This window comes from Salminus brasiliensis, chromosome 9 (genome assembly GCF_030463535.1).
Source record: "Salminus brasiliensis chromosome 9, fSalBra1.hap2, whole genome shotgun sequence".
Lineage (NCBI taxonomy): Eukaryota > Metazoa > Chordata > Actinopteri > Characiformes > Bryconidae > Salminus > Salminus brasiliensis.
Genome location: NC_132886.1, coordinates 3,890,037 through 3,917,542, shown reverse-complemented (window position 1 = coordinate 3,917,542; position 27,506 = coordinate 3,890,037). Strand labels below are relative to the sequence as shown.

At 42.5% G+C, this 27,506-nt stretch overlaps 2 protein-coding genes across 2 annotated transcripts in view; both read left to right on the top strand.

Annotated features, from left to right (window-relative positions):
• Positions 1 to 17,008, top strand: part of ncapg2 (non-SMC condensin II complex, subunit G2) — a 48,674-nt gene extending 31,666 nt beyond the window's left edge. The window contains exons 21-27 of the mRNA XM_072688689.1: positions 4,232 to 4,331; positions 6,997 to 7,187; positions 7,342 to 7,482; positions 11,760 to 11,863; positions 13,098 to 13,198; positions 14,389 to 14,491; positions 16,673 to 17,008. Of these exons, the coding sequence (XP_072544790.1) occupies positions 4,232 to 4,331; positions 6,997 to 7,187; positions 7,342 to 7,482; positions 11,760 to 11,863; positions 13,098 to 13,198; positions 14,389 to 14,491; positions 16,673 to 16,724 (792 nt within the window). The 3' untranslated portion in view covers positions 16,725 to 17,008. The remainder of the gene's footprint in view (positions 1 to 4,231; positions 4,332 to 6,996; positions 7,188 to 7,341; positions 7,483 to 11,759; positions 11,864 to 13,097; positions 13,199 to 14,388; positions 14,492 to 16,672) is intronic.
• A 4,897-nt stretch (positions 17,009 to 21,905) lies between these two features.
• Positions 21,906 to 27,506, top strand: part of ptprn2 (protein tyrosine phosphatase receptor type N2) — a 304,722-nt gene continuing 299,121 nt past the window's right edge. Inside the window, exon 1 of the mRNA XM_072687156.1 lies at positions 21,906 to 22,159. Within this exon, the coding sequence (XP_072543257.1) occupies positions 22,087 to 22,159 (73 nt within the window). The 5' untranslated portion in view covers positions 21,906 to 22,086. The remainder of the gene's footprint in view (positions 22,160 to 27,506) is intronic.

The following is a 27,506-nucleotide window of genomic DNA, read 5'->3' as shown; positions in this document are numbered from 1 at the left end:
GCCGGTGGGAAGGACAATATTGCATCCCTGTTGAAGTGTAATTCTGGAAATCGGTGCACCCTAGGGGTGTGCGATATTTGCGAAAAATTATATCTCGATATTTTCTGGGATTCTGCCAATAACGATAATTAGATGATATTTTGAATCATTTATAATGTGTTTGTAAAAATTGTGCATTGCGCTATGTTTTTCTAATTATTTATTTACTCAAAAAGTAAAAATAAACAACAACAGTGCAAGAGTTACTGACATTATAAACTTTTCTTTTTCCACATTAAATTGTAATTTAATATGAATGTACTATTTTTATATTACATTATATTAATATAACGTTATTTATTGTCCTTTTCAAAGGTTTTAAGTTTTATCATTTTACTTTGTTTAAACATCTGAACAAATTCAGAATCTATTTCATTTCATCTGTAAATGATGTGACGTCACTGTTTCTTATAGAAGTATACAGGGGTCTCACTTTCTGGTGGCACCACATTTTGTTACCCCTCTACACGTCTAGAAGAAACAGTGCAGTCACATGATCTGATAATGTCTCTCTGTCAGAATATGTGACCGTATACAAGCAGACGTTCTTCTCCAGAGCAACCTAATCAAAAATAACCTCAGCCAGTTTAAATAGACTAATAATTCAAAGCTCCTCTAATCTTAGACTCTACTAAACACAAGTCAGTAAGGAGACCATAGTACTCTTCTCTTCGCCTGAGTACTCTCAGAAGAGGAGGGTCTTCAGTGTGGGTTTGAGGACAGCGAGTGTTGGACTCTGCTGTTCGGACACCCAGGGGAAGTTCGTTCCACCACTTCAGTGCAGGACAGTAAAAAGTCTGGACGCTCGTCTTCCGTGGATCTTAAAGGATGGCGGGTCGAGCCGAGCCGTACTCGAAGCTGGAAGGGCTCTTGGTGCAGATGGGCTTTTGACCGTCGCCAGAAACTGCCCACTAAGCTCACAGAATTCGACCGTCACAGATTACAGTCCAACAGATGCTTGGCTGGTTTCGGCCTGTAGTGGGCAGCGGACTCCTGAAGTTTTTAATAATCTTCAGATTCAGTACACAGGTCAGTTCGCAGATGGTGGAATAAGCTCATTGTCCAGCTGCTGTTCTTAAACGGCATCTCTGAGCAACAGAAACAACAAAGAAGAAATAATGTAAGACATGAAGGATCAAAGACCCCCAGTGAGCCCCAACGGCGACAGTGGCAAGGGAAAACTTCCTCAGAGCTGGAGGAGGAAACCTTGGGAGGAACCAAGACTCACAAGGGGGACCCGACCCGTCCTCCTCTGATCAGAACTATTTATTAATTATTGATAAAAAAAAATTACCAAACAATCTATACTGTTGAACTGCTCTGATCATAATCATAATATAATAATAATGGTGTAGAATAACTTAATATAGTCATGGCAGTGATGGTCAGAGTAGTGATGGTAATAGTGGTGATATTATTAATTAAATTTAGGTTTGAACATGGTCATTAAACAGGTAGCAGTGGTAGGAGGGTGTGCAGCCGGTCTGACGCAGGTAGAGGGGACCTCAGCGGGCAATCTTCCAGCAGGTCGAGCTGGGTGGCCATTTACTTGGAGTAGGTAAAAAGAGAGAGAGGTAGTACTGAGAGGATTTTATGGAGGGCAGAGAATGTTGAGCAGTATTAGCGTGTAGTCCTTCCTATCAGGCACAGTGAAGACGTGAGCTCTTAAGGGGTGTTTTTTGAGGGGTTTATGTCACAGTGAGTTACCTACTCAATAATGTCTGCTCGCACGTTATCGTTAAAACAACAGTTACGAGATTATCGTAGACGACGGTCACTAGAATTGTCCCAGCTCCTGCTTAACAGCTAAATAAGGATCTTTTTCAGAGGAATAAATAATCCTCCGCTTTTGTTTTTGATGTTTCCAGTTATTTGTATGATCTAAACTAAATGCCTTCAGTCATCCACACCTCAGACCTAGCTGTAACTGCCCCTCGCCTCGCTGTTCAGCTTGTTCCCTTCCACAGCATATCTTCCCATGAGAAGAAACGGGCGTCACCTTTCTCCGTTCTTCCTCCCTGTGTTTTTAATAGCAACACCCACATCCCTCTGTCTGTGTGTTAGACTGGTGGGCGGTTAGGCCGCCTCAGTGTTGTCTTCCTGTGTTAGATAATGTGAAAAAGAAAAACGCTCTTAAAGGCGTCTTTACTAAAATAGAGCGAAGCCAGAAAGGCTGAGAGACGCTGGAGTCCTTCTCTGCAGTGCAGGCTCATTGAAATTCTGAGGAAATCACGTTAACTGTTGGTGAGTTCAGTGGAAAATCACCTGGCCTGGCTCGCGATCTTTCCCCCAAGCAGCTGAACAGCCCTTAGACACCAAATGAAGACCATCTCTTAAATTCTCTTGACCTTCTGCTGGACCTCGAGTGGCCGTTTGATCTTCCCTCCTCTAAGGATAACAGGATCCTCGCTGACGTTCCTGCAGTTACTGAGCTGTAATGAATCAAGATCTGGCGAAGACGTTCGGCGCTAATAGATTATTAGAAACAAAAGCTGCAGTACTGCAAAAACCTTGTATTTCCAAAATGACTTTTAATTTTAATTACATTTTTTTGGGGAGCATTTCTATTGGTCCATTCATTATGAAATGATGACCAATGATAGGGCAGTGGTGGCTCAGCGGTTAGAGCGTCGGGCTGTTGATAACAGGGTTGTGGATCGGCAAGCTGCCACTGTTGGGCCCTTGACCAAGGCCCTTTACTCTCTCTGCTCCCCGGGCGCTAGAGTTGGCTGCCCACCGCTCTGGGGGGGTGGGTGTGTACTCACTGCCCCTAGTTCACTAAAAAAGGTGCACGTATTTGTCACGAAATGTGTCCTCCGCATTTAACCCATCTGGTAGTGAACACACACACACACACACACACACACACACACACACAGATGTGTTAGGGGCAGTGAGTACACACACACACCCAGAGCGGTGGGCAGCCAACTCCAGCGCCCGGGCAGCAGAGAGGGTAAAGGGCCTTGCTCAACTGTTGGGCAGCTTGCCGAGCCCGGGAATCGAACCCACAACCCTGTTATCGCTCTAACCGCTGAGCCACCACTGCCTCACATCCCTCAACCCGCATTGGGAGGTGGTCAAAGCCCGATCTTGTCCAGGTTCATTTTCTGTGATGGTCTATGAGGTGGAAATACGCCCGTCAACAAAAACCTTTATAGGAGTGATAATTACTGTGCGTCTTCTGTTGGAGGGTCTCCCTCGCCCCTCGCTTTCTCCTTCACACTCATGCTTAATTACCGGAGGTCTTTTACCGGAGCAGAATTGCAGTTCACGTAGTTAATTTTCTGATGGAGCCGTTACAGGAACGCGAGAACCTGATGATTGCAGAATCTTAAAAAAGAGGTGTTTCAGTATGCAGTACCATGACATGGATACGCGATTGCATTTTACACTGTATGGACAAAAGTATTGGGACACCTGCTTATTTTTCTGAAATCAAGACTATTAAAAAGAGCTGATCCTGCTTTTGTTGAAGTAACTGTCTCAACTGTCCAGAGAAGAAGACTTTCTACTAGATTTCAGAGTAGAGGATTTGATTGCACGCTACGACATGCGTTATATTTAGTGAGGTCAGGATGTTGGATGATGATGATGATGATGATCACCACCCCACCTCATCATCCCCATTTCCCCAACTCATCCTAAAAGTATTGGATGGAGCCTCACCATCCATCATTCCAGAGAACACAGCTCTTCCACTGCTCCACAGCTCCTCAATGCTGGGGGGCTTTATACCCCTCTAGACCACACCTGGCATTATTAGGCAGCATGATCTGCTTCAGAGGGTCCTATTCTATTGGCAGCACTTCTCTACAGGAACTAGACAAGCTGTGTGTGTGTGTGTGCGCCTGTCTATTTGCACATCTGTGTCAGCAATGGGACACAGTGGGACTTGAAGTAGCTGAATGCATTCATTAGAAGGGGTGTCCATAAATATTTGGACATGTAGTGGACACAGCACCAAAAGGGGTTCCTAGTCCTATTGTTACTAGTCAGCTGGCCCTTTTTAGTAGTGTGGAGTTTTGGGGGCCTGTGAAAGGAGATTAAATGAAGACCCCTTTTATTATTTAATGGTGTTTTTATACACCAGATGTTGTGTGTGTGTGTGTGTGTGTGTGTGTGTGTGTCTGTGTGTTTTGTGTGTGGATGCTTACTGTTGCTGTGATCCTCTCTCTCCACTCTGGGACAGAGCTGTCTGATGGTGTGCAGGGATGCGGTGCGGGTTGCCCTGGGAGACGCCGATTTCAACGATCATGTCCTGCAGCTCGGCTCCTGTGTGCTGCTGTCTGGTGAGTTCTTACAAAGCAGCAGACAACACACACACACACACACACACACACACTCTGTAAGAATAGAGTCGTTATTTATAGATATAAAGTTTTCAGCTATTATTTGGCCAAGAAGAAAATCTTTGGCTGTGACTGAAATGGATCCCCACTCCCTCATATACGGTCGACTCCAGGAGTATTGACACCCCTCAAGAAAGTGAGGGCACACGACAGAATCGATAAAGACGTGGTTGCAGCAGCACATGGCCCTCTCGGTCTCCCAGACTTGACCCAATTGAGAATTTGTGGTCTCAACTGAAGAGAGCAGTTCACAAGAGGAAACCTAAGAAACTCAAAGAGCTGGAGATGTTCGGCCTGGAGAAGTGGCCCGGTCCAAGATGCCTCCTCAGGCGTTCTCCCATCTCCCTCCTACAAATTGAGGGCTGTTATTCTTGCTAGGGGAGGCTTTACCAAATACCGTTTGACATTTGGGGTGCCGCTATTTGTGGAATCTGCATGGTAGAGCCTTAAAATCACTCTGGAGTTCTAGTATTTGGACAAAAGTATTGGGACACCTACACATTCCACCTACAGAGTTTTTCTGGTGTCCCATTCTAAACCCATAGGCATTATTAATATGGAGCTGGTCCCCCTTTGCTGTAAGCTCTTTCAGCAGCAGCAGGTCTGGAGCTCTGCTGCAGTTATTGAGTCAGTTGGAGGCTTTTCTGCTCTCTGCTCTGAGCTCAGCACTCGGCCCTGACCCCGCTCTGTAGCTTTACGTGGTCTGACAGACACTCGGTGGACACTGAGCTGCTCTCTGTGAGCTGTTCCTCCTAAACTCTTCCACTGTTCAATAATAACACCACTCACAGCTGATGGAGGAAGATCTAGGAGGGAGGAAATTTCACCAGCTGACTTGTTGTTGGTGCAGCGGTGTCTCCTATTACATACAGAACCACGCTGGAGTTCAGTGAGCTCTTCAGAACCTCCCGTTATTTCACTGATGTGTGTAAGAAAGGCTGACTGCAGGACTAGGGGCTTTATATGTATAATGGGGCTGAACGAAACCTCTGAATTCAAGATTAAGAGGTGTGTCCCATTACTTTAGGCCATATAGTGTAGTACATGCGTCTAATACGATTTTTAAAACCCCTCTTAACCTAAACAGCAGAGTTTTACTGAAAAGCACTTTACAGAGTCAGAGAGAAGCAGCTTGCTGGTAGACTAGCTCTGCTTCTCTCAGGCTTCATTACAGAAGTAGAGAATGAATGAAAATGTACAAACAAACACACACACACACACACACACACACACACAGTGTTTGGCCACGTCCAGTCACGTCGAGGCCATGCTGAAACTCTGTCAGACATTTGGACACATTGCCATGGAAACTGCTGTGACTTTTGCAACAGTACTGTCTTTATTAGGCAGAGCTGACACCGGGCTCAGCCAGTCCAGTCCAGTCCAGCCTGTTCAGCAGAAGAAGCTTACGTGATCATGACACCCAAACTGTAGCATTTCATCAGTCTTCTGTTCACCTCAACAGAGATGTGTGAACAGTCAGAGAAAGGCGTTATGTGTTAGGACACTGTATGGTCTAAAGTATTGGGACACACCTCTTAATTACTGAATTCAGGTGTTTCATTCAGTCCATTTCAGCCACAGGTGTATAAAATCCAGCCCCTAGTCCTGCAGTCAGCCTTTCTTCCACACATCAGTGAAAGAACGGGAGGTTCTAAAGAGCTCACTGAACTCCAGCGTGGTTCTGTATGTAATAGGAGACACCGCTGCACCAACTACAACAAGTCAGCTGGTGAAATCTCCTCCCTCCTAGATCTTCCTCCATCAGCTGTGAGTGGTGTTATTATTGAACAGTGGAAGAGTTTAGTTTCAGCTCACAGAGAGCAGCTCAGCCACCGAGTGTCTGTCAGACCATGTAAAGTTACAGAGCTGGTCAGGGGTCAGGGCCGAGTGCTGAGCTCAGAGCAGAGTGCAGAAAAGCCTCCAACTGACTCAGTAACTGCAGCAGAGCTCCAGACCTGCTGCTGCTGCTGGAAGAGCTCCATATTAACAATGCCTATGGGTTTAGCTGTCTGCATAACCCGGGTCATATGTATCCTATCTCTCAGCTTGTCCAGAAAAGCATGTCCTTTAGCGGTGCCTCAAAGCTCTAATTACACTTCATGACCGTAGAGGGAGCCCAAGAGCAAGAAATGCCCCATCTCCAAAGTGCTGCTTTTATTTGAGTGACCTTTCATACACCGACCAGCCACCTCCTTGATTCTTATATCAGCTCCACTGACCATATAGGAGCACCATGATTCCAGACTGTATCCCGTTAATCAGCCTCCTTTCACCCTGTTCTTCGGTGCTCAGGGCCGCACAGGACTGACCACCACAGAGCAGCTATTATTATTTGGGTGGTGGGTCATTCTCAGTACCACAGTGGGGGTGGGGGGTGTTAGTGTATGCTGCGCTGGTACGAGTAGACCAGACACAGCTGTGACGGTGGAGCACCAGATCTCTGCTCTATTATTTACACTTAACATCAACTTAACATCAAACTTTTGCTTAACAGCAGGTCATTTGAGCAGATTAGGGAACATTTATGATTATTATTATTATTATTATTATTATTATTATTATTACATCTAGGTAAAACCAACCTGTGTGTTTGTCCTTGTAGAGAAAGGATACTGGTGTGTTCCCCTGCTGCTGTCTGTGCTCGCTGAGGTGGCTCAGGACAGCTTCTCCCGCGGTGCAGAAGATCAGGAGGAGCAACTGAGCATCACTCTTCGAATCGTTACCAACATTTTCCAGAAAATTCTGGAGGTCATGGCACACCGGCTTCGGAAGGATAAAGAAGAGGGTCAGGAGGTGGGACCACACACACACACACACACACACACACACACACACACACACACACACACACACACACACACACACACACACACAATTCTTCATCACTCTGTCCACACACCCTGTTGTGTAACCCTTGTTAATACTGTGTGTGTTTGTGTGTGTGTAGCTGTGTTGCTTGGCAGAGGATGCTCTGTATGACTTTCTGCTGGTGACCCAATTGGCGTCTGAAAGGTCAGAGGTCGTCTCTGGAATCTTCTCGTCTTTGTGTGCCGCCGTCATCATTGACCTCAGCCGGACGCTGCAGAAGGTTGGTGTGTTTTTCCTAAACTGCTCGTCAATATTGGCACAAGCTGTCGGTCAACCAGCGTCAGTGTTGCTAATACGTACTGGACCGGTCAGTTCACTGATGACCGTGTTAGCAGGTTTGGTCGCGCTGTTGTTTGGTGTTTTGGGTTCATGGAATTAGACTGGTAGCACATAGACTGGTAGATCAGTATCTCTCTTTTTTCCAGCTAGATCTTTTCATATATCATCACTGATACAGATGAATTGACCAGTTTAGATTTATTTATAAGCTGATAAGTTTAGAGATATATTTAAAAGCTCAGCAGAGCAGTGTGTCACAAAAATGGAAAAGTTGTGTACCATGGGTAGAAAAATAATGTACAATATGTATGTATCAATATATTGGCACCCAGTATATAATTAGCTGATGAATGGAATGATGTCATTATTAATATGAATAAGACATTCACATTATGACCAATAATTCAGACCAAAAAAAAAACAAAGGTCATATAAACTCTAGTGATGAGAATGGCCTCTCCCCTTGACCCCACAGCACCCTCCAGTAAGAATCACTAAATCATGCACACTGCTTCACACTCTTTTAAAGCCACTACACATTTTCATACACTATATATTAGATATTTATTTATTTATTTATTTATTTAATTTTCGTCTAAGACCAAGGTTCAGCAAAGTGTACCTAGAAAACACAGAGCAGAAATCTGATAAATCACCAAAATCCTCTCATCACACCTCTCTAACTGCCCCCTCATCCCTACCGTCCGGCACCCGTCGCCTCTCTGTGGAGTATGGATGGACAGCGGGAAGCGGATCTCTCTAGCTGCCCTGCTTTATTGGGATCTCCCGGCCAAACCATGGCACTCAGCCATTCAATTCCACAGTGAAGCAGAGAGGGGACGGGTGCCGGACGTGAGAGACAGTGGGGCACACTGGGCAGCCGTTCGTTCCCCCAGTCGTGGCCAGGTTGAGCTTTAACTGGAGCCCTTCAGGTTGCCCAGACTCGGAGTCCAGAGGGCGGAGTTATGTTAGCCTTTAGTCTTGTGATTGGTCAGGGGTATGCTGCCGTGAACCTGACCCACTTTTAAAACCCCTGATTCCACATGGAGAGGAGAGCAGTGCTGGTGAGATACACCAGCAGACGTTTATTAGATTTGGGGAAGACACCCAGCCTTATTCGAATGAGTCTCACTCAGTTTACTCTGAATGATATTCAGCTTTCAAACCTGGAGCCAGTAATGGAAAAGGAGGCTATTGCCCTTTTTGTCATTTTGGTATTTTAAGGGTGTTTTTTTTTTGGGCCAGTGCAGTCTTTGGTCAGGGGGATGATATAATGGGGATGATGTGATTATGGTTCATGGTTGTGAAATGATGCTCTGGGGTTGGTTGATGACGCTTGGAAAATTTTCCCTGTTTTTAAATTTTTTATTTTTTTTGCTTGTTTATATAAACAAGCAAAAAATAAATTAAAAATTATATATATATATATATATATATATATATATATATATATATATATATATATATATATATAAAATGGCTTTAGGTAATAATTACATAGCTTAAAAAAAAATAATAATAATTCATTTTAATCAAAATTTAACCCCTTAACACTCTAAGACTAATTAAATCTAATCAAATTTATTCAGATAGCTCTTTTTTTTTTTTTTTGTCACAGAGCAGCTTTACAGAATCAGGAATCAGTAAAAAGACAAGAAATCAACAATGTAAAACCTAAGGGAGCAGCCGAAAGCCACAGTGCCATAGACAAGCTCCCTCAGGGCTGGAGGAAGAAACCTTAGGAAGGAACCAAGACCCATCCTCCTCTGATCAGAACTATTTATAAATAATATATTATAAGTAATATAGTCATAGCAGTGATGGTCGGAGTGATGATGGTTAATGGTGGTAATATTAATAATATACGGTGTATTACTCAGTAACTACAGGGACTTCTGTACAAACTGCTGGGTAACAGAAGTCTGTGATAACACTTCCAGCCCGCCGACGAGCCCCAGGCTGCTTAATAAAGTCAGTATCAGTCACAATAAGGTGTTCTCGGTTATCGTGTAGCCCCAGACACGTCTGTATTTATGTCTTGATGGCCTTCGTTAGGACACCCAAAACGCCACAATCAGAATCAGCCAGAACGCACATCCCTAATTTCCATTTCCCTCCTGACATTTGAATGCATGTCTAAACTAAATGAAGTACAGATTCATCACTGCTGGGCTCCTTTCAGTCTTCTCCATTGCTTTCTCCAAATGCTGTTATCCCCATTTTCCTCTGGGAAATAAGATCATTCTTCAAGAAGGTCGCGCGGCGTGTCAGGCCGAAGCGCCGAGAGAAGGCAGTGTGGGTAGCTTCTCTAAAGGAAAGCTCACCCAGATGCAGAACACTAGAATAAAAGACGCCTCGTCATCTGTGCTCCTTTATTCTGCCGCTGTAATGGCCTTAATTATGTCTGATTATGTGTTTTGAGATTGGCGTATGGTGCGAATGATATCCAAGTAGCAGCCAGATCATAAAAGCCAGCTTTGTGAGGCTAATGATGCAGAGTGATGGTTGAGGATGAGACAGGGGGGGTTGAATATCAGCCTTTGTATATGTGTGTCTCTCCCAGTCCATCGTCTGAATAGGACTGAACTTTATAGGGTGTGGGGTTTTTTTTGTATATATTTTAAAATTATATATATATGGCTGGGTGATTATGGTAAATATACTGTATCACGATATTTAAAGACAATTTTACAATAAACAATATATTTATCACAATACATGTAAATTACAGACTAAAAACCTGATTTATATTCTATAACCTCTGCTGCTCTTCATCAAATGAACCCAGTCTAATTACACTGTTAGTAATGAAACCTGCAGCTGATCAGTGTTTATTAAGCACTACCAGTCTCCCTTATATATATATATATATATATATATATATATATATATATATATATATATATATATATATATATATATATATATATATATAGAGAGAGAGAGAGAGAGAGATAGATATATATAGATATATATATATAGATATATATAGATATATAAATATAGAGAGAGAGAGATAGATAGATATAGATATATATATAGATATGTGTATATATATATGTATATGTGTGTGTGTGTATATATGTGTATATATATATGTATATATGTATGTGTGTGTGTGTGTATATATGTGTATATATATATATGTATATATGTATGTGTGTATATGTGTATATCTCACCGGAGAAAAATGAAGAGACCACCCTACATGATGTGTTCAGTTTGTTTAAAGGAAATGAACATGTGTGCTGTATTTCATAAATCATGGACAACATTTCCCCTTTATTCCAAATAAAAATATTTACAATTTAGAGCATTTATTTATATATATATATATTTGTGTATATATATTATTTATTTATTTATTTATTTATTTATTTGCAGAAATGACAACTGCTCAAAAACACCTGCTCAAATAATGCAGAGAAATGATGATAATTATAATGTAAAGAAGTTATTATTCAGATTTAATCACAGTACTAATATCTGAACTCTGAGAGCATTCAGAAATCACTATGGTGAAATAATAACCTCGACTGACCAATCACAGCTCTCAGGTCTCGGCCGGCTCTCCACCAGTCTTTCACACTGCTGTTGGGACTTTATGCCATTCATAGTCTGCAAACTCAGCTCTGTTTGATGAAAGGCCTGGAATAAAGGGCTGCCATATATATATAAACCCCAATTTTTCAGTGAATAACCTGAAATTGAAGTCCAGTGACCTCAAATGGTACAAAAAGGTAAGCTGCCAGGAAAAGAAATGAACTAAAGTCTGAAGGTAAAATATCTGTATAAAGCAGTGCTGAACAGACGCTTACTGCTGTCTACCACAGTACTTTCAAATAAATAACATTGTAAATATTATATATATTTACATTTATGGCATTTAGCAGACGCTCTTATCCAGAGCGACCTACAAGGTTACCTGTATTACAGATGTGGGCCAATGTAGTGTTAGGAGTCTTGCCCAAGGACTCTTATTGGTGTAGCGCAGCATAGTCACCCAGACTGGGAATCGAACCCCAGTCTCCCACATGGTGTGGTAGCTCAGTGCCAGGTAGTGGTGTTATCTGTTGTGCCACACCAACCACTGTTATAAACTGCCAGTGGACTACTGACAAAAATTGGAGGTGTCCTTAAACTTTTGCCTGCAGTCTAGCATAAGAAAAGCATGTATTTACAAGGTTTTGCTTCCTCTCGCCCTCTCACCCCGTGTAGATGTCTCATCCTGAAGAGGTGATGACCCCAGAGTCAGAGACGGACCTGCCACCTCTCTCCTGCACCATCATTGCAGCCATACTCAAATCACCAGCCCTTACCAGGTAACATACCCGCTCTACCCTAATCACCCCTAATGTAGTCCATCAGCCAGGACATGTTTGGTGTTTGAAGTTCAGCTTCTTCAGTTGTGCACCGGCGCTGTGGGGCTAATGTAGCTAACAAATAACAGAAGCTGATTCAGGCTAGCCTTCAGTGGTGTTCAGTAGTCTCTAATAGACTTGATTATTTGGTTTGTGGCACCGTTTGTAGGTCCACAGACTGAATAGATATCTGCTGCTACTGTTTGTAGCTCTGTGATGGACTTTAGTCCATGTTTATAGGTAACGGTAGTGGTGTAACGGATCGTTAAACTTATGCTTTGAAGTGAATTGCGTTTTTATGAGACACGGGTCGAATATATATATATGTATATTTTTGGATGAGGAAAAACGTTAACATGATTGTGAGTAATTTTAGCTTTCAGTTTGACTTTTTTTTTTTTTTTAATGCTACGTATAATTGACTTTAATTTTGTCACAGTCTGTTTGTTTATATATTATTGACTTACTTTGACACGGCCTGTCGTTTGTATTAGTGACTTTTATTTTGATATGGTCTGTTTGTTTATTTGTATTTTGAAATGGATTGTTTTTATTAGTGACTTATTTTGACACTTCGTTTGTTGTAGTCACTTTTTTATTTCAAAACTGTCTGTTTTACTAGTCTTTTATTTTGATAGTCTGTGTTGGTGACTTATTTTAACACACTGTTTAGTTGCATTAGTGACTTTTATTTTGAAATCATCTGTTCATTTGTTTTTGACTTCATTTTGAAAAGGTTTGTTTTTTAAAGACTTATTTTGACACTGTTATTTGGTTTTAGTGACTTATTTTGCAACAGTCTGTTTTCATTAGTCTTTTATTTTGATGGTGTTGGTGACTTATTTGAACACATTTTGTTAGTTTGTGTCTTATTTTGATAGTCTGTTTTTGTATTAGTGACTTTTATTTTGAAACAGTTTTGTATTACTGACTTATTTTACTTTTTTAACTGCGGTAGGAAAACTTTCACACTGTTATGGTTAAAGTTTGGCGATTAATCCGAGGGTCATTTACGTTCCGAATTCTGTGGGGCGAGCCGTCCAGGTCCGTTATCCGAGGTCTGCTGCACCACTAAAGAAGAGTGTCAGAAAACACAAACGACAGACAGAGCTGTGGCCTGTTTAACGCGAGCTGTGACCCACATCTGTTTTACTTTATTCGTTTCATCTGAATTTTAATCTGAAACCTCCTGTAGGTGTTTCTTGTCTGAGACGGGATCCTCCGTGGACTCTGAGGCCATCGACAGCATCGCCGGTCTGGCTGCAATCTCACACATTCTGGCCGTTGTAAGAAAAAGTGAGTATTCATATATATTTGATATTGGTTTGTTAGTTACATGATTTACAAGACGACTACCTATGAAACTATATAACATTAGAATAAACAAAAATAAACATAAAGTCAGTGGTCAGTGAGAGTGTCTACCTGTAATTAACTCTATATAACATTAGAATAAACACAAATAACCATAAAGTCAGTGGTCAGTGAGAGTGTCTACCTGTAATTAACTCTATATAACATTAGAATAAACAAAAATAAACATAAAGTCAGTGGTCAGTGAGAGTGTCTACCTGTAATTAACTCTATATAACATTAGAATAAACACAAATAACCATAAAGTCAGTGGTCAGTGAGAGTGTCTACCTGTAATTAACTCTATATAACATTAGAATAAACAAAAATAAACATAAAGTCAGTGGTCAGTGAGAGTGTCTACCTGTAATTAACTCTATATAACATTAGAATAAACACAAATAACCATAAAGTCAGTGGTCAGTGAGAGTGTCTACCTGTAATTAACTCTATATAATATTAGAATAAACCCAAATAAACATAAAGTCAGTGGTCAGTGAGAGTGTCTACCTGTAATTAACTCTATATAACATTAGAATAAACCCAAATAAACATAAAGTCAGTGGTCAGTGAGAGTGTCTACCTGTAATTAACTCTATATAACATTAGAATAAACACAAATAACCATAAAGTCAGTGGTCAGTGAGAGTGTCTATCTGTAATTAACTCTATATAACATTAGAATAAACCCAAATAAACATAAAGTCAGTGGTCAGTGAGAGTGTCTACCTGTAATTAACTCTATATAACATTAGAATAAACACAAATAACCATAAAGTCAGTGGTCAGTGAGAGTGTCTACCTGTAATTAACTCTATATAACATTAGAATAAACACAAATAAACATAAAGTCAGTGGTCAGTGAGAGTGTCTACCTGTAATTAACTCCTATATAACATTAGAATAAACACAAATAAACATAAAGTCAGCGGTCAGTAAGAGTGTCTACCTGTAATTAACTCTATATAACATTAGAATAAACCAAAATAAACACAAAGCCAGTGGTCAGTGAGAGTGTCTACCTGTAATTACCTCTATATACCATTCAAATAAGGAAAGTCAGTGGTTAAATATAGGTTCTGGTGTGACCTGTCATTGTCCTGTAATGATGTGGTGTGTTTGATCTTCCACAGCGGAGAAGTTCAAGCCGGACCTGAAGAGCATTGCGGTTTCTGTCCACAAGCAAATCCTACAGCACTGCGGCATCACAGCGGAGGACCCCGCACACACACCGAGGTAAAGACTCCGGCTCAGAACTGCAGGAAAACTACAGCCTCAGAGCGCCTGTTCTCTGAGCACACAGGAAACCTGTAGGAGGAGGAAGTGTGGAAAAAAAGAAATTCACCAGTAAACAAGTTCAGCCTGCTCTTCTCAGCACAGGGTCTCTGCTGCTGCTGCTGCTGCTGCTGCTGCTGCTGCTGATGATGATGATGATGATGAACGTGGTTTTGCACATAATTACAGGATTTCCTACGTTTTAGTAATGAGTAAAAGTTTAGTGGGGTTTTTCCTTTCCTGTAGGTGAATATTTTAATAGCCCACATCCTCATTTTTCAACACGGCTGTAATTAATTTCTACATCACCGTCTTCCCGCCCCTCTTATCCGTTTCATTTTAACAGGCTGTTAATTACTATAATTACTCTGTGTTTCCGCTACACATATTTGGCAGTGCTCAGAAATGTCAGATCAAGTCAAATCATTACATTATCAAGTCAATAACATTACACAGGTGTAAAGGTGAGTGGATAAACTTAGGGGTATCGTCCCTCACAGTAGTACAAAAGGACACAGATATTTACAAAATAAAAATACTGGGGGGGGGGGGGGGATAAATAAATAAATATATACACACACACACACACTCTTATACACACTCTATTTGCAATATTGCGCTGGTTTAAAGCTGTTTAGGGGGGTTTGAGAGTGGGTCTTCCGCCATTGGTGAAAAAAAAAAATTCTCGAGGAAACGCTGCTACTGTATCTGTTCTGATTGGTTAGTCTATATTTTGTGCCTGGTTCAAAAAGCAGTCTTCAGTGTGAGTGGGTGGAGCTAAACGGACATAGACTAAATGTATGTAAATATGCTGGTATTGTGACATCAGAGAAGTGACCCATGTTTAATATTTAGTTACAATTATACTTTTAATAAGGTTAAATACTGTAATAATCTGAAAATAGGGACAGTAACATTTATTTATTAGTTTGTAAATAAAAATAAAGTACAATACGTGGCTTGCTACGTGTTTTTAAGTTAAAGAGCCCCTCTAGTAAAAGAAGTATAGAGTCATATGTAATTATTGCTAAAGCTTCACAACGTACCAGTCACTCCCACAGTCCTGCAGCGAGTTAAGCTCCACCCATTGCAGTTCTCAGGACATTTACATTTACATTTATGGCATTTAGCTGACGCTCTTATCCAGAGCGACCTACAAGGTTACTCGTATTACACAGGTGGGCCAATGCAGTGTTAGGAGTCTTGCCCAAGGACTCTTATTGGTGTAGTGCAGCATAGTCACCCAGACTGGGAATTGAACCCCAGTCTCCCACATGGTGTGGTAGCTCAGTGCCAGGTAGTGTTGTTATCTGTTGCGCCACACCAACCCCTGCAGTGTTTCAGCAGTGAGCGCTTCCTGAATGAGACACAGTACAGGACAGCCAATCAGAGCACAGCTTATTTGTACTTCATTTGACATTAAAACATCATTACTTTATTGATTTTACTTTAAAATAGCAGCTTTTAAGTCATGTAGATTCTGCACTGACTGTAACTGGGCGAGGAGCATCTCTGTCGTTGCTACTTCGGGATCAGCGCACTGCTACTGCACCATTTAAGTATGGTGAAGTGGGCGGGGTAACACTTGTGAGAGTTGTGTAACGCTGCAGAACCCATAGAGTCATATTAGTGTAAAATCCTGTAGTATTACTCTACCGCCTCAGCCCACATGCTGCTCCACCTTCAGATGCTGCTACTGGAGCTTTCAGCTTGTCCAGAAAAAGGTGTACTTTAGTAGCGGCCCGGGTGGACTGTGTGGCCCGGGGGGGTGGACTGTGTGGCCCGGAGGAGGGACTGTGTGGCCACCTTTTACTTTACATAGAAGTTGGTCTGGCTCATATAAACAGAAGGTCTCTAGTGTCTATAGCATCCTCTGTCTCTGATAAGCTGCACCCAGATGCTGAGTCTTGGTCACGGACACTGGTTTCCATGAAAGACCAGTAAGTAACCAGGAGATAATGAGGCTTAGAAAAGAGTGGAGGGGCTCTTCCTCATCATCATCATCATCATCATCATCATCATCATCAGCAGCAGCAGCAGCTTTACATTTCCATACAAAGCACTGCACTGGATTAACCCCCCTAATCGAGACTGGTGAGAGTTCTTCATGGTTTCTTTTTTCTCTCCCTTTCTCGTCTTCAGGGTCATCTATGAGAACGCCGTCAAGACACTGAATGAGGTTCTGATGCCGTGAACCTGTGGATCATATATTCTCCTATATATTTTCTGGACCTTTTTGTAGTAGACCAGAGGTACGTCACAGAGACGTACCGTTCAGATTCTGTTCTTTTAAAAATGTTCACCTGATTAATTATGAAGCAAATATGCAAAACGGAGTTACCTGCATTTTATACTGCATCCACACTTTAGCGTCGGTGGGGGTTAGACTGCCTAGCTTTAAAGGTCCAGTTTCTCATTCTGTTTTTTAATACAGTCATATATTTTTTAAAATGGGCCAAATCTGTATTTACATTTCCAGTGAAGACAAAAAAAATAACAAATAAAACTGAATTTTTAGTTTTATTGATTTTATCTAATGTTTTCATTTTCCTAAATTTTGGGTTGTTCCTACAACTGTGGGAAGTTATTTTGTGTGTGGACTACTCAACATTTTATTCTCTATATCAGAGGTCACCTGTCCAGACCCAGAGGCTGTCCTGTTTGAACAAGGAGCCATTTGCTAGTAATTTTCAAGTCTCCCTAGTCTTTTTACGCTTGGGTTGAGAAGCATCCACTGCAAAGGAATGGCGCTGTGTATATTTACTGGGGTTTGCATTCACATGGCACAGAATACAGCGTTCAGCTTGCTCACAGGGTGACTAGGTGAACACTGCACAACCTTAAATCAGCCATTCAGGAAGTGTTAAACCCTCAATCTGACCATTACACACATTAACCTGCTCTGAATCAGGAGTCCAGCTAGTTAGCATGAGCTTAGTTAGCAGGATACCAGTCTGATCAACGTCTAGACGATGGTACGACTCGAGCGACTGGTGGCTATTGATCGAGCTGCTGCTGAAATTAAAGGTTTCTCCTCATGGCTTTGGATCCGTAGCCGTTTGCTAAGCTCAGCTAGCCTTTGCTTCACTAGCTCAGCTGCCTGCAGCTCCACCCTGCTGCTGACTAACTGCTGAGCCATGACACAAGAATTGACCATAAAAACTCAAACCCGAGAGCGAAGTCCAGCGACTGGTGTTGGGAGGAACAGAAAGGAGAGGCCGGTTCTGTGGGTTTGGACTCGTAGCCAGCTCTCCAAGCCATAGGTAAGTTAGCTAGCAGACCGAACACCACGGTGCAGGCCGTGTTCCAGCTAACTGAGGCTCAGATCCACCTGAGGGTAAAACCTCATATCTGAGAGCACAGAGTCGAGGGAATGTCTAGCTTCGCTAAACTTTGGTGGGAACTATGGTGGGCTTATGTGGTGGCCCTTAAATGCACAGGGGGGAATAAGCTTGATACCGTGGTGTACGGATTTACTCTTCACAGTGCAGGTTTAGCAGCCCAGGAAACTCTCAGACCAATTGCATGCATTGTAAATATCAGATGTGGCACTACTCAGCCAATCAGATCTGTGCATTATATATACTTACAGAGGTCCTGCTCATTCAGTCGTAGTCTACCTGTAATTAACTCTATATAACATTAGAATAAACCCAATTAAACATTTAGTCAGTGGTCAGTGAGTGTCTACCTGTAATTAACTCTATATAACATTAGAATAAACCCAAATAAACATAAAGTCAGTGGTCAGTGAGAGTGTCTACCTGTAATTAACTCTATATAACACTAGAATAAACCCAATTAAACATATAGTCAGTGGTCAGTGAGTGTCTACCTGTAATTAACTCTATATAACATTAGAATAAACCCAAATAAACATAAAGTCAGTGGTCAGTGAGAGTGTCTACCTGTAATTAACTCTTAATAACATTAGAATAAACCCAAATAAACATAGTGGTCAGTGAGAGTGTCTACCTGTAATTAACTCTATATAACATTAGAATAAACCTAATTAAACATAAAGCCAGTGGTCAGTGAGAGTGTCTACCTGTAATTAACTCTATATAACATTAGAATAAACCCAATTAAACATAAAGTCAGTGGTCAGTGAGAGTGTCTACCTGTAATTAACTCTATATAACATTAGAATAAACCCAAATAAACATAAAGTCAGTGGTCACTAAGAGTGTCTACCTGTAATTAACTCTTAATAACATTAGAATAAACCCAAATAAACATAGTGGTCAGTGAGAGTGTCTACCTGTAATTAACTCTATATAACATTAGAATAAACATAAAGTCAGTGGTCAGTGAGAGTGTCTACCTGTAATTAACTCTATATAACATTAGAATAAACCCAATTAAACATAAAGTCAGTGGTCAGTGAGAGTGTCTACCTGTAATTAACTCTATATAACATTAGAATAAACCCAAATAAACATAAAGTCAGTGGTCAGTGAGAGTGTCTACCTGTAATTAACTCTATATAACATTAGAATAAACCCAATTAAACATAAAGTCAGTGGTCAGTGAGAGTGTCTACCTGTAATTAACTCTATATAACATTAGAATAAACCCAAATAAACAGAAAGTCAGTGGTCAGTGAGAGTGTCTACCTGTAATTAACTCTATATAACATTAGAATAAACCCTAATAAATATAAAGTCAGTGGTCAGTGAGAGTGTCTACCTGTAATTAACTCTATATAACATTAGAATAAACCTAAATAAACATAGTAGTCAGTGAGTGTCTACCTGTAATTACCTCTGTTTATTTGGGTTTATTCTAATGTTATATAAAGTAAATTTTTGTTGAAGTAACTGTCTCTACTGTCCAGAGAAGAAGAAAGCTGTCTACTAGATTTTGGAGGAGTAAGCTTCCATTGCTGTAAGGATTTGACTGCATTCAGCAGCAAGAGCGTGAGTCAGCGTAAGGTCAGGATGTAGGATGATGATCACCACCCCACCTCATCATCCCCAACTCCTCCCAAAAGTACTGGATGCAGCTCCTCCACCATCATTCCAGAGAACACAGTTCTTCCACTGCTCCACAGCTCCTCAGTGCTGGGGGGCTTTATACCCCTCTACTAGCCCACGCCTGGCGAGGAAACAGGCGTTAGGCAGCATGGTGCTGATAGCTTCAAGCTCTGTTCTATTGGAAACCCCCTCCTTTCACTGGGAGCTGAGACACGCCTGCATGAAAGAGCCGACCTTAAACCTTGTCCTGTTTCCTCGCCAGACAGGAAGTCTTTGTGAGGGCATTAGGAGGCTTTTGTTGGGTGACTCGTATGAATAAAGTTGTGCTATTTAACGAGCGACAGGCTAATGACGGACCAGGTTAAACTAATCTCGCCGTGTGGAAATCGATTGTACCGCTTTAGTGTAAATGAACCGTGGCGCGTGGTCAGACAGGTTTATTTGAGGGATGTTTTTCCCTGGAAAAATTGTTCCAGGCTCCTTTATTTGGAGCCGAAGCTGCCTGAAATTGTTCTGCTGAATTGGTGATAGCTTTTATATGCTAATGCGACTGCCTGAATTGATGCGGCTCCTCGGGCTATCTGAATTATTCCAGTTTCGCAACGTTCAGTTCAAATGAGGACAACAGCACTTTCACCCGTCATTTATTCCAAACTTCTGAAGCTGCTTCACTTTATAAAGTTTTCCAGTTCAGTAATCCTCGGTTAATAGACGATGCATGCACTTTCCCTAATCTGTCTGTCGCCGCTCTTCATTTCTGCTTTGTCAGGTGATGTTTCACTGATACTGAAAAGAACAAAGAAGCCGCTACAAATCATCAGGTAAATGGGTTTCATGCCAGACTGTGTGTTCATGATAACGGAACTACTCTACCGTAAAGAAAAAGCCCTCTGGACGGGAGTTTTATGGTCCAAAGATTGACCAGCTGTATGTTTGGAGGAGTGAAGAAGAGGCGTTCAACCCCAAGGACACTATTAACTGTTAAGCATGGTGGTGGTAGCAGCAGCACCACCAAACCCCACTAACACAGCAGTGCTCCTCCAGAATAGTAGAAAGCCTTCTTCCCTGGACAGTAGAGACATTTACTCCAACTAAAGCAGGATCAACTCTTAAATACCCTTGATTTCTGAAGAAGCAATGAATGTGAGCAGGTGTCCCAATACTTTTGCAAAATGATAAACACTGATTACATGGAAAAGTAGTCCGTATTTAAAAGCTCTGTTTTTTTTCGAAGCTTAAAACTGATTCCTGTCAGCCATGACTCTAATGCTAGCCTAAAGGAAGGCAGTTTGACTGGCTGCTCTAATCAGCTTCTTAAACTGTGCTGTTAATTAACACTGATAACTGACCTGTTGGCTGGGTTGTTGCTATGGCAGTAGGTCAGTAGCCCAGCGGCTATGGGGCTACACTACACTAGACTAGCACAGCCCAGCAGTGTGGAGATACCCCAGCAACATGCCCAACCCTGCAGTTTTTAACCTATCGAGAGACATCAGTGCTGGGTGTGGGAGCTGGGTTACAAAGATCCAACCAGAACCAGAGCTGGGGTAAAGTGTGTGTGTGTGTGTATGTATGTATATATATGTGTATATATATGTATGTATATATGTGTATGTATGTATATATATATGTGTATGTATGTATATATATATGTGTATGTATATATATATATATATGTGTATGTATATATATATATATATGTGTATGTATATATATATATATGTGTATGTATATATATGTGTGTATGTATATATGTATATATATGTGTGTATGTATATATGTATATATATGTGTATGTATATATGTATATATATGTGTATATGTATGTGTATGTGTATATATGTATGTATATATGTATGTATGTATGTATGTATATATATGTATGTATATATGTGTATGTATATATATATATATATATATATATATATATATATGACAGACACAGTTTGTTATAAACTGTAGTATATATATCTGTGTATATATATTTATTTCACCATAGTGATTACTGAATGCTCTCAAAGTTCAGATATTAGTACTGTGTATAAATTTAAATAATAACTTATTTGCATAAGAATTATTATAATAATTTCTCTGCATTATTTCAGCAGCTGTTTTTGAGCAGCTGTCACTTTTGAAAATAAATAAATTCTCTAAATGGTAATATTTGCTGGTAGACAGTGGAGATACCCCCAGCAAAATGACCCAACAGGCTCAGCCCAGCTGTGTGTAGAGTTCATTAGCTTTCTATCTGAATTATTGGCCACGTGCTTTAATAAAGGAGTGAAGTTTAAGCACGTGAGTGAGAGAGTCAGTCATGAATGGATGAAGCTGTAGCGCATGCATTGCTCCATGCATCCGAAGAATGAACATATGCGTGCGCGCGCGCTCCGCCGAGTGACGTCAGCGCGCTGGGCGGGGCGCTGTCCGAGGTGCTGTATCGTCTTCACTGAGAGAGAGAGAGAGAGAGAGAGAGAGAGAGAGAGAGAGAGAGAGAGAGTTCAGCACAGAGATCAGGATACACACCAGCCCTCCTCTCTTCCTCCTCCTCCTCCTCATCCTCATCTCATCATCACTACCAGGATGGGACCTTCTCTCCTCGCGCTCCTCCTGACCGGACACGCGCTCGCGGCTGCAGCCACGCGCCGGAGATTTGGTGAGTTGGTCTCGTGCAGTTTGGTGGAGCTGGTGTGCTCGCGGGGGTAATAATAATAATAATAATAAGCATCACACCCCAGCGCGAGAGTGCTCAGGACGTCTAGGACGAGCGAGGAGCGCGCGCCTCCCCCCCCCCCTCCCCTCCCTTTATCCATACATCCCTCCATCCATTCCACCCTCCATCCATCCAAACCCCCCCCCCCCGCGCGGACGGTCTATTACGTAATCACGCTACGTAAAAAAAAAAAAACACGTCTCTGCAGGACGCGTGTGTACGAAACCCGCGAGGAGCACGTGGCCTTGGGAAGAAGGCTGGGGTGGTGTTGGGGTGGTGTTGGGGTGGGGGGGGGTAGTTTGGTTTAGTATACAGAGGCTCTTCAACTTTATCGTGGCCCTGGGACCAAAACCTTGTATCTACATTTTTTCTGTTTTTAATAATTTAGACGTACATAATATGACAAAAGTATTGGGACACCTGCTCAATCAAGGCTGTTAAAGAGAGTTGATCCATCATGCTTTTATTGGAGTAACTGTCTCTACTGTCCAGAGAAGAAGTTAGGCTTTCTACTAGATTTGGGAGTTTTTAGTAGAGCATTGCTGTGAGGATTTGATTGCATTCAGCGACAAGAGCGTTAGTGAGGTCAGGATGATGGATGATCACCCCACCTCATCATCCACAACTCCCCAACTCATCCCAAAAGCACTGGATGGAGCTCCACCATCTATCATTCCGAAGAACACAGTTCCTCCACTGCTCCACAGCTCAGTAATGCTGGGGGGCTTGACACCCCTCTAAAGCCCCCACCTGGCATTAGGCAGCATGGAGCCAATATGTTAATGATTAAGTCATATCCAATCTATTGGCAGTACTTCTCTACAGGCACCAGACAAGCTGTGTTTGTGCTTTTGCACATTTGTCAGCAATGGGCGTGACTTAAAGTAGTAGTATGAGGGGTGTCCACAAACTTTTGGCCATGTAGTGTAGCTCTCTAGAAGATTGTTGGAGTTGGAGACAGAAAGGCTACAGTAGCTCAGTTAACCTCTCTGCGCAACCGTGGAGAGCAGACAAGCTTCTCAGGAAGAACACCACCACCACCACCACCACCACCTCCAACCTTGAGGAGGATGGATGAGCTACACCAGCAGAAGACCCACGTCAGGTTCCACTACAGTCAGCCAAGACCAGAAAGCTGAGGCTGCAGTGGCCCAGCACAGACTCCCCAGCACTGGACAGCTGAAGACTGGAGGAACATGGCCAGAGGTCTGATGATAGGATCACAGGGGTACGGTCTGAATTTGGTGGCACCAGCATAAATCCATGGAGGTGGTGTAAAGGTGGTGTAAAGGTGGTGGAGAAGGTTTGAGTGTTGTTGCTGATCACGCTGGTTTCATGAAGCTCCGTGTTCCTCAGAGCTGGATCTTCCCAGTGTGGCAGGGTAGTTTAGGGGTGATGGGTGGGATCAGGGGGTAGTTATACTGGGCAGTTAGAGAGTGGGAGGGTAGTAGATGGGGCAGGGGGGACTAGGATCCAGAAACTTTTGTCCATGGGTTTCATGTTGAGCCCCACATGTGCAATGCCCACTAGGGTCCCACAAGGGTCAGCCATAAGGCCAAGAGGGGTTAAACATTTGTCCCATCTGGGTTGTCCACTACACATGGGGCCTAGATGGGACCCTTGTCATATTAGGAGGTAAAGGTAACGATGGGTCCCATTTGGGAAGCCCACAGTGGGTCCCAGCAACTCACCTGAAACCCACCTAGCCCATGTTCCACCCTTGTAAGCCCTGCATTGGCTGGGTGGTAGTAGTAGGGGGGCAGTTTGCAGATTGGGCAATTTGAGGTACTGGATTGATGGAGGGTCAATTTAAGGGTGACGGTGGTAGTAGATGTAGGGGAAATGTGGGGATTGGGTGTAGTAGAAGGGGCAGTTTCAAGGTGATGGGGTAGTACTAGTAGTAGTAGTGGGGATTTTGGATTAAGGGTATTTTGAGAAGTGGGGGTAGTAGGGGCTGGTTTAATTGGGTGTGGAGTATAGCAGTAGGATGCAGGGTGGTATGGTGGTAGTTTGGGGATATGGGGTAGAAGAAGGGTCAGTTTGAGAAGTGGGGGCACTAGTAGGGGTCAGTTTGAACAGTGTACACTGAGGTCTACCAGTCTGTGAATCGGCAGGTCCACAGTTAAGCAGGGTTTGTGGTACAGAGCAGAAGCTGAGGCCCTTTTGGGGGGCGCTGTCCGAGGTGCTGAATCGCCTGCTCCTCACTGAGATACTGAGGGGACGAGAGAGAGTTCAGCACAGGGATCAGGATACAGACCAGCCCTCCTCTCTACAGAGCAGAAGCTGATGCCCTGACTGACCAATGGGTTCCTCTTGTGTGGAGAAGATAGAGGAACCTACAGTTTACAGCTTCATTCCGGACACTGTGATTTTTAGGAGCTTCCTGGGTTCATGTTTCACTGAGGCGACGCTCCTCTCCACGGCCGTGTGATTTAGGCTCTGCGCTCTGTGCTCGGTGTTACCGCTGCTCCTGATCAGAGCACTCGGTCATGTCTGCTTGACATTTGCACAACAGCTTTGGCAGAAGAAGCCGTGCTCTGCTGTACGGAAGTTTCTCACTATAGATAACCGTGAGTCCTTTAGATTCCATTAGACTCCCTTCAAAGTCTGATCACTGTGCCTTTAAGACTGACATATGCAAATGAGCTTTGTTCTGATTGGCTGCTCTGGCTTGTGCCTCATTCAAAACACAGACAAGGCTGAAATCCCAGCGGAATTAAACCGCTGAGACTTGAACAGGTGGATAGACGCTAAAAGGACAAAAGTATTGGGACACCTGTTTATTTATTGTTTCTTAAAACTCTTAGAAAACGTGGATCCTGCTTTTGTTGGAGTAACTGTCTCTACTGTCCAAGGATGAAGGCTTTCAACTAGATTGCAGCGGGGATTTGATTGCATTCAGCGACAAGAGCCTGAGGAAGTTGGATGGATGGATAGATGATGATCACCACCTCACCTCATCCTAACGTCCCTCATAACTCATACTAAAACTATAGGATGGAGCTCTACCATCCATCATTCCAGAGAACACAGTTCTTCCACTGCTCCACAGCTCAATGCTTGGGGGCTTTATACCCCTCTAGCCCACGTCTGGCATTATTAGGCAGCATGGTGCCAATAGAGTCCTATTCTATTGGCAGTACTTCTCTACAGGGACTAGACAAGCTGTGTGTGTGTGTGTGTGTGTGTGTGTGTGTGTGTGTGTGTGTGTGTGTGTGCGTGCGCGCATTTGTGCATCTATATCAGCAATGGGCGCAGTTTAAAGTAGCTCAATGCATTCATTAGAAGGGGTGTCCACAAATATTTGGACATGTAGTGTAGCTGCAGTGTGAACCTAGAGACGCTTTAAGACTTTGAGTCACTGTTGTGAAACTGATGTGTAAATTGTAGAGTAGAGATTAAGTGGTTAAAAGGATGCTGGGTAATGTGAGGGAGAAGAAGTGTGTGTGTGTGTGTGTGTGTGTGTGTGTGTGTGTGTGTGTGTGTGTGTGTGTGAGGGGGACGCTGTGTGCTTGGCGCTGGCAGACTGGCAGGAGTTTTTGGCTGGGGCGAGTGAGTTTAGTCAGGGGCCGAGGGAGACGAGCTGAGGCAGTGCCAAGCCATCTGTAGGAGACTTTACTGAGAGCGAGGCTGAGATACACTCCTCATTAACTCCCAGCAGCTTCGCTTCCATCCGCTTCCCAACGCTTCCCATGCAGGTTTACAACACTACTGGTGTCGACGATTCACTTATGTGCTCAATTTCAATGGGAAAACAATTGTTGACATACATTAAATATTACTGACGATTACGATTGTTTCCATGGTTACATCAGCAAACCTTTTAAAGCTGTAAAAAGTGATTTAGATGGTGATGTAGCACATGTTGGCTCAGAGCAGACGTTTAGGGATAGCTCTTAGCTCTGTTATATGTAGACATGGACGGATGCACTCATGATGTGATGACATCACAATGGACCATAAGTAATACATTGCATTTATGACATCATGACAGTGGACCACGAGTAACAGGCTGCATTTATGACATCACAATGGCCTGTGGGTAAAAGCTACACTGATGACATCACAATGGACCATGACTCACAGACTGCATTTATGAAGTCACAATGGCCTATACGTGAAAGCTACACTGATGACATCACAATGGACCATGACTGACAGGCTGCATTTACAAAGTCACGATGGCCTATTAATGAAAGCTATGCTGATGACATCACAATGGACCATAAGTTACAGGCTGCATTTATGACATCACAGTGGACCACGAGTAACAGGCTGCATTTATGACATCACAGTGGACCACGAGTAACAGGCTGCATTTATGACATCACAGTGGCCTATAAGTGAAAGCTATGCTGATGACATCACAATGGACCATAAGTTACAGGCTGCATTTATGAAGTCACAATGGCCTATAAGTGAAAGCTATGCTGATGACATCACAATGGACCATAAGTTACAGGCTGCATTTATGAAGTCACAATGGCCTATAAGTGAAAGCTATGCTGATGACATCACAATGGACCATAAGTTACAGGCTGCATTTATGAAGTCACAGTGGCCTATAAGTGAAAGCTATGCTGATGACATCACAATGGACCATAAGTTACAGGCTGCATTTATGAAGTCACAATGGCCTATAAGTGAAAGCTATGCTGATGACATTACAGTGGGCCATGAGTAACAGGCTGCATTTATGAAGTCACAATGGCCTATAAGTAAAAACTACGCTGATGACATCACAATGGACCATAAGTTACAGGCTGCATTTATGACATCACAATGGCCTATAAGCTACGCTGATGACATCACAAAGGAGTGACTGATCCAATGACGTTGAACAATCCACCCCATAATGATCAGACTGAATGGTTGTGAAATGAAGATGTTGTGAGATAAACTGAATAATCTCCTGATTCAACTCCTGAATCAACTCCTAACTGAACTGAATCATTGTGATGTCAGACCATTTCACCCATGATGTACACCTCAGCTTTCACTCAGTGGTGGATAGCTCAGTCCAAACGCTTTCTAGGAAAGATCAAAGACGAGATCAGATTACACACACACACACACACAAACACAGCTGCTGAATCAGCATCAGCTTCAAAGGAATTAATCTCCTCTGAAATCAGTGACACAGTATGTCATTCATCAACTTCATGTCCATGTTTCTAAGAATCTGTGTGTGTGTGTGTGTGTGTGTGTGTGTGTGTGTGTGTGTGTGTGTGTGTGTGTGAGAGAGAGAGAGAGAGAGAGAGAGAGAGAGAGAGAGAGAGCATTGCAGGGG